At 34.2% G+C, this 8,114-nt stretch overlaps 1 protein-coding gene across 1 annotated transcript; it reads right to left on the bottom strand.

Moving 5' to 3' along the window:
- Positions 1–238: 238 nt before the first annotated feature.
- LOC120278545 (double-stranded RNA-binding protein 1-like) lies at positions 239–7,639 on the bottom strand. The gene is given in 8 exon segments (XM_039285312.1): positions 239–314; positions 658–700; positions 806–1,273; positions 1,275–1,442; positions 3,825–3,980; positions 5,269–5,488; positions 5,574–5,809; positions 7,290–7,639. Coding segments are annotated over 8 exon segments (1,611 nt in total). The 5' UTR covers positions 7,534–7,639.
- Positions 7,640–8,114: the final 475 nt, after the last annotated feature.

Below are 8,114 nucleotides of genomic sequence, written 5' to 3'. Positions count from 1 at the left end.
TAGATTGCTGTCTGTAATAAATCATATTCTAATAGCTATTCCTTCCTTTGACTCAAGGGCCCAAAGTTGAATACATAAAAACGGAAAAATTAGCAACAAAATTGAATTCATTTCTACTTAAAAAGGGATTCAATTCCATTGCAGAAACAGATTTAGTTCCATTGCTAATCCGTTCATGAATTTTGAAATGACCTATTAGTTTCATTGCTAAAAAAAAAATTAGCAACACAACAGATTTCTACATTTGTGTAGTGTCAAAGTAGCAAGCCAACATGATAAACCAAACAGCTTCAGGAACCCAAACACAAATTACTCTGCAAAGCAAAAATGCAAGGATATCTAGATATAAACAAATAACAGTTGAGATGTTTTTCCTATTCCGAACTGCAACAAACATAATTGGTAATACCACTCAATAGGCACACCACATAAGTATATATAGAAAAATTTTCATGGTATATAAATCATAAGCTCATAGTAGGCTTTTTCACATGAAGTTCAGTGATCAGTTTTAAAAAAAATCCTAATCACCAATTTAACACAGATAACTTTGTCCACAAATTGTTGGACAATAAAATTGGAAATGCAAGCGCTGACAATTGAGTGTAACTTAAGCTATTATAATTTAAAGCATATTTGATGCATTTGTATACTTACAAAACAAAAATATCATATGCAGAAATCCAGTACTGAATCCAGCCTATCCAAGCAAGCTGATCAAACTGAGATTCAAGTGAAACAAAAAGGAATCAGTCTGAGACAGAATCATTGGCAAATAATACCAAATAAGTTGCTCAATAATTACCTTGTCCTGAAATGTCCAAGCTGACAGCGACCCATGCATCATCACTAAAAGGAAGCATAACGGCACCCTCCGGCAGGAGCATGTCAGGTTTACGGGAGTATACCCGCACTCTACCAGACAGAAGGGAGCAAGTGCCACTAAAAAGAGGGGCTTCAGAACTTGGAGCTGACGCAGATACAACACCGTGATTGGAGAAATCTGACTGTGAGGGACATGGCAAAGTCTGATCTTCAGATTCAGAATTTTGAACAGCCTCTTTGTCGGTCATGGCTTTGGACTTTGAGTCAGGGAGAGATATATTTGCTTGACTATTGTTTTCTGTAATTTTATCAGTCAGAAAGGTTTCCACATCAACTATATTTGTTTGACTATTGTTTTCTGTAATGTTATCAGTCAGAAAGGTTTCCACATCAAGTATATTTGTTTGACTATTGTTTTCTGTGATGCTATCAGTCAGAAAGGTTTCCGCATCAACTATATTTTGTTTGACTATTGTTTTCTGTAATTTTATCAGTCAGAAAGGTTTCTGCATCAACTATGACAACAGGTACAGTCCAGGTTGAACCAATAGTGGTCGAATTGTGATTGCATTCAACAATATTCCAAGAATCATCCTCTTGACCAATATCTGGATCAGCTGCAGAGAGAATAGAAGTTATAATGCTTGCATTAGTTCAAGTATGAAACTTCTATCAGTCCTAAATATATGTCAACCAATCCTACTGGCAAAGGGACAACTACTTAACCAGATAAGTTGACATACTTCCAAATGACATATATTTCTCTGTCACAACGCATAAGCATTTGGAGGTAAGCATGCAAATAAATGCCAGCAATGTGATAGACTTTGGAGTCGAATCCATTTAAAAGGACAAAATGATTTAAAATAAAGACTACAAGTCGACATTGGAGTGTATACATCAAAGCATGGAAAGCATGTTGATTGACTCACACAAGTAGTTAATATTCTAGTCTATGCAATCCTGTTGCACATTGGACATTGCTGATATGATAAACCCTATGCACTTGAGAAATGGTCGAGTCCCTTCTAGGCAACAAAAAGGAATGAAGGCCATGTAGCTATATTATATTATCACAGGTGAGTTGAGCATGACAAAGTCTATATGCCAAGACATGTAACTACTAGATGACAAAAAACATCATTCAACAAATGATGAATGTGATACTTTTGCACGAAAGAGAGACCAATAAAGGGCAAATACAAACTAACAAGATACGTATATTTTCTGGTACTTCTTCACAAGCAAATTATATCATACAAATTAGGGGGAAAAATATTAAACTGCATTTAAGGGTGTCAATATGGGTTGGCGGGTCTGACATGACCCAACAGTTCAACACATTCATAAGCTATATTAACTCAGCCATTTAGGTTAATTGAAGGTTTTCTTCTTTGCATATAAATGTATCCTATGAAAATCCAAAGTTGCACATATACCATCATAAAGTTTCTGCTTTCATATAAGCTCTAAAAAATTGAGATTCTTATATGCATATATGCACATTTGAATCCAATATAGAAAGTACGTTAAATGTCTTTTACACCTTATACATGAACATATCATTTGCTTTGGAAAAAAAATTAAGTTTGAAGCATTTATTGGATTAATAAAAAAACATCTAACAAAGATACTGAAAAGAAGAAAAGTTCAAGATATTTAATTAAGGGGTAAATAGATCTTTTTCTAAATTAATTTAATGATCTCATGCAATAGGCAATGAGTAAATTTCAAATGAATATATATATATATATATATATCAATAGGGCATACACGAGAGAAGAAACTGTCATGTAAAAACCTAATTTAATGATATAACATTTAGCAAGTTAATATTTCTGTTCAAATATTGCCATCCCCTACTTGCAATATCTCCAAGCATTTCCTTAACTACTTGATGACTTTGAAACTGAAAATCCTGAGAGAGCATTCCTAACTTCGAACAAGGAGTTCAAACGGGGAAGAAGAAACTTCAGACGGCCTATTTAATCTAACTGCGCAGGTAATGAAAGATGGCATGCTAATATAATACAGCTTGATTCTAATGCCAAACAGAGAAGCTACCAATATCAGCAGTGAAATCAAATTTTTGCCAGTAAGTCATGGGATTTGGCTGGGATTTAACAAAAAGCAAAATCAAACAACAGATTCCAATTTGGCATTTGAATTTTTTTTGGATAAATACTTTTATTAGGAAATGAATCAATTAATACCAATTAGACTAAATATGTTATAAAACTATAATTATAGTTTCCTAATTAACCATGATTTTTTGTTAATATTAATGATTTCTTATAAACTTTTGCTAGCATTATTTATGATTTTTGTTAATTATACTTCCCCAATACCGATTTAATCAAATAAATCGTAAGCTGGAAAATCCCAAACCCCACGTTTTGGGGAGGGGCCTTATCAAGCAGTCAAATCCTGCCATCACTCTTTCTTATCCAAAGATAAGTAAATAACTAAACAATCATTCAAAAATTATGACACTAGTACAAAAGACAAATATATATATATATATATATATACATAGCGAGAATAGAAAATAGAGAGCACTTATAAATACCTTACATTTTTATCAAGGGAAAGATATGAGAAAGCTTTTAATTATGGGGCAACTAAGATGCAATTTGACAGCCACGTTCAGTAAATTCGAACACAGCTTAATATATGATAACAATGTAAGAAACCAAATACGGTATTAACTTCAGATATAATTCAGATTTTAAACTCAAAGGCAGCATCTTAATTGCATCAACTATTGTAAAACCAAAGGGTAAAAATCAATTTATATACACTCTAAACAATTTATTGTAATATATAGGCAGAAAGCAATATATGTAAATGCTCCACAGCTTCGATAAATGCCGCGTTAGTCAATGATATACTTCTGCATGAAAAAGAGACCATAAAACCCAACATGAACTATCTAGGCATGTATATTTTATATTCTGCTTCACAAGCAAAAATAGACTCAAATAAGGCACAAGATTAACCTGCAATGTCTCCAATCACTGCGTTGGCATCACTCAATGATTTTGAATCTGAGGATCCTGAGAGCTGCACATCCATGATTTCCACTGTGGAGCCCAAAGATGCAAAAGATGCTTCTGGAATTTCAAAGCCCGAGGGACGTGGCCCAGACACCCTACCTGCACAGGTAACAAAAGATGGCAAAAGACTAAAATTACATCAATTTCAATAAGCACTACAAAGAAATTATATAAGTACATCAGTTTTTTTAGTGTGAATTCCTTTTTACTCTTTAACAACTTTTCCAAATAATCCCCATGGTTTTTCCTTTACTATCCAGTCTTTCTTTTCAGAAATAATATATTTTGCATCCTTGTGTGTTTTAGGGTTAGAAACATTGTAAAATTCCTAAATCACTCTTTTCCTTTTGGAAAGAAAACACAGGGCCACATCCACTTATTCCTAATCTCAATAGTCTCACACTCTCTTTCTTCAAAGCCCCTGCATTCAGAAACACATGGGATTGTGCAGCCATCTGACTTGGGGTTTGCTCCCAGTTTCTTCTCCATCTCATAACACACTTCACACCTGGAATCCATCCACTTCCTTATCACATCAATAGCCCGTATCCCTGTTGCTTTCCCTCTTCTCTCCACCCTTCAATGCGAACCACTTCCATCCAAACATGGTTGCAATAAGATCTCCTCTATCCAACACATCTTGAAGCTCTATTCCTTACAAAAGAGCTGATGTTCTATATAAATTGGGTTGTCCCACCACAATGATTATGTATATCAGGATAGTACGCAATGAGGCATCCATCAGGGATCTCTTATTGGTTTCTTCTTCATACAACACACCTTGTGCCTGGAAACCTTTCACTTCCACTTTCATGGCATCTAGTTAACATCCTTTGTGATTGTGTCCATCCTCCCTTTCCTTTTCTCTTCAAGCACATTAAAAAACTACGAGCTACAATAAATAACTAGCATTGTTTATTATCTTGTCTATTAGTTTATTATTTAGCATAGTTGTTTAAAGAAGATCCCAACTAGGTATTAATAAAAAAAAAGGAAGCCGAACAAAAAAGAATAAAAGAAATCAAGAAATCAAGTTCGTTTAGATAATGTCCCCTTCCAGATCCACATGGAATATGAGCATTTGAAGAAGAGTTCACAAACTTCCTCTGCTGTTTATTGTTTTGATTGGTTTTATTGGTTTGCCTAGTTGTCTATTGTTTGTGTAAGTGTTTTGCTATAGAATGTCTTAAAAGCAGTGTTTGAAGAATAATTGCATGTATTTCGTAGGAATGGGAATTAGGTACAAGACAAGCAACAAGCTTTCTTAATAGACAATGGGAATATTGGTAAACTTCGAAAAATATTTTTCGTCTTTGGAAAGGAAAAAGTGTCTGTGTAATAAGATTAAATAATTTGAAGAGGGGAAGAAAAAGAGTCTCTAACTTACCTTCTTTGAGTTCACACCAAGCAACCTTCGCAGCATTCATCTCTGCCTGCTTTTTGGTAGTCGCAGATTCTCCACTAAAAGTCTCACCTTTTATCTCGACTTTAGAAGAGAAAGTTGGTATATGAGAAGCACCATCACTGATGGTTATGTATTTAGGCATAGAGAATCTTTCTTTCTGTGCTAATTCTTGCAAAAGATTCTTATAAAATCCAGGATCTTCCTGCAAGAAGAAAACAGCACATGCAGAAGATCAAAATACCAATAAAAATGTGCAAGAATTAAATGAATAGATGCTCAGGACTTACAACTTTATTTTCTCCCGAGGACCAAGACTGAATTGCAATTTTTGCAGCAGAATGTTCTGCTTCTTTTAGAGTGCCAAAAAATTGTGGACTGACAAACTTTTGCCCATCAACAGTAACAATTGCCTTAAACTGGAGAGCATGAGGTGGACCCTCCCGAATGGAATCGTACGTTGGTGGATCCAGCTTTTTGGTTTGCACTAATCTTAGAAGCTCGGACTTGTATGGAATTTTATATTCTGGAAATACGCATTTTACATTATTAGACAACTGAAGTACTCAACATTATAGGCTAGGAATGAAGGAAAAAAACAACAAGAGCCTTAGAGGATATTGCCCCTTCAGAAAGAACGAAGCAAATCAAACAAGGAAATCATTTTTTTCTACATGTCTACTTTATTAAGAAAAATGTTTGTCAAATTCAATAAAAGATGAAGAAGTCAATAACTTAAGCTGGAAGCTAATATCTTCCATGGCCAAGTCATATAATTCTTCCAACAATTGACTTCTTCAATGAACAACTTCACCCAGGTTACTTTGTAAAATCACAAGAATGTGACTTTTCTCAAAAAGAGAGCAACAATGGTTTTACAAGAAAAAGTTAAATGGCTTTCCGGAATCAATAACAGCCATCAACTTGCATACAAATATCACCATTCTAACCATCTCAAGATGGATTGGATGGTTGTCACTAATTTTGCACAAATCTCTTCTGAAAAAATAGTTTTACTCTAAATAAAAAAAGAATCTACAAAACCATCAAGCAATCCCAAGACGTGCTTCCATGAAAAGTGAAAAGTTCATAATTCACAAATGTAGAACTTGATTTAGGTCATAACCTTCCATTAAGATTTAGGGCATAAAATTATAGTCCAAAACCCATTTATTAATTATTAACTCAGTGAAAGAAATCCACAATTCATCATGAAAATTCCAACCACACAAATAAACCAAGAGTTTCAAATAAGATTAGTTGTCAGTACCATGATTACGAAAAATTCAATTCTTACATATCTCAACAATTTGATTTGGATAAAGGAAAAAACATTCATTGATGTCAAGTTCTACAAAGAAGAAATCAAAGAATAGCATTATTCTTAAACATCAAAGAAACCACCACCATCAAGCAATCCAATCACTTCCAAGAAATGCAAAATTTGATATGGGTGATAATCCTCAATTAATATCCAGGACATAAATGAAAAAAATCCACAATTGTTCATGAGAAATCCAGCACACACACACACACACACACACACAAAAAAAGAACCAGGGATTTCAAATAAATTTAGCACCAACACCACCCGAAATCCATATCTTACATTTCAAGCACCAGAAACACAATTAGATTTAAAACAAATAAAGAACAATCATTGATTTCTAGCTTTTTTTCTTCCAAGAAGAAAAATAACCCCTGACTATAAAAAAACCAAATCCAGCATAACAATTAAAATCTAATAATCAAAGGGAAAAGATCATTCCCAATCCAATTATTTCCCAACTCAATGCTCTCAAATTAAACAACAACACCACATAAAAAAATAAAAAAATAAATAAATAATATAAAAAAATAAAAAAATAAACGCAACAAAAATCAATCAAAACCAAATTCAAAAATCTCAAAAATCAACCAAAACAAGCGACCCAACACATAGAATCAACAACTATTAAAAACCCTAATCAAACAAAATTAACAAGAAAAGAAGCAAATATCCATACCAATCTGCTCCATCAAGGGCGGCGCAGGGGTGATAGCACTTAAATGCTTGAACGCGAGCTCGGCTACGCGATTTTGAGCCTCCTTCGCATTCATGGAAGGTCCCAACGAATCGAAGGAGAGGTCATCCACGGTGACCGTAGCCCGGAAGCGAGGGCAGTGATCGGGGCCGTCCCTGGTCGTGGTGTACTCCGGCAAACTCAATTGTCTCTGCTGGCAGAGTTCTTGCAGCCGGCCCTTATACATCGCTTCCGATCGCTGGAGCCGGGCAATTGATAGCCGGAGTTTGCCGGAGTTCGCCGGAAGAGGAGAGCAAGAAACAGAAATTGGAAAGCCAAGCAACGCTTTTCTCTAGTTCACAAACTTAGCATGAAAGTGAATATCACATAAATACCCCCAAAAGGTTTTTCCAAGTTAAAATATCAAAAATAGTCCCTTTTATTTTTACGTTTTTATGCCTTTGTACTCTAATATAAAATTTATCTTTTTAATCCTCGTATTTTCACATTTATATCTTTTTGGTTCCTCTAATTGACGGATCTGCCATCTCTTGTGAATTGATGATTGAGATGAAAAAAAGAATAAAAATACGTAAATACTGAATACTCAAAAACGAATTTTACAACTAATGACGAAAATGTGTAAATACGAGAATCAAAAAGGCGAATTTTATATTAGAGTGACTAAAAAGCAGGAAAATCGAAAATAGAGGGACCATTTTGATATTTTACACCTTTTTTCTATTATTTATTATTTATTAACTCATACTTGATAAAAATGCCCTTGGATCAGGTATATATACACAAAAAATATATATAATTTTAAAT

Source organism: Dioscorea cayenensis, chromosome 16, assembly GCF_009730915.1.
Source record: "Dioscorea cayenensis subsp. rotundata cultivar TDr96_F1 chromosome 16, TDr96_F1_v2_PseudoChromosome.rev07_lg8_w22 25.fasta, whole genome shotgun sequence".
Taxonomy (NCBI): domain Eukaryota; kingdom Viridiplantae; phylum Streptophyta; class Magnoliopsida; order Dioscoreales; family Dioscoreaceae; genus Dioscorea; species Dioscorea cayenensis.
Note: the sequence above shows the minus strand (reverse complement) of the source record. Positions and strands in the feature narration are given on the sequence as shown.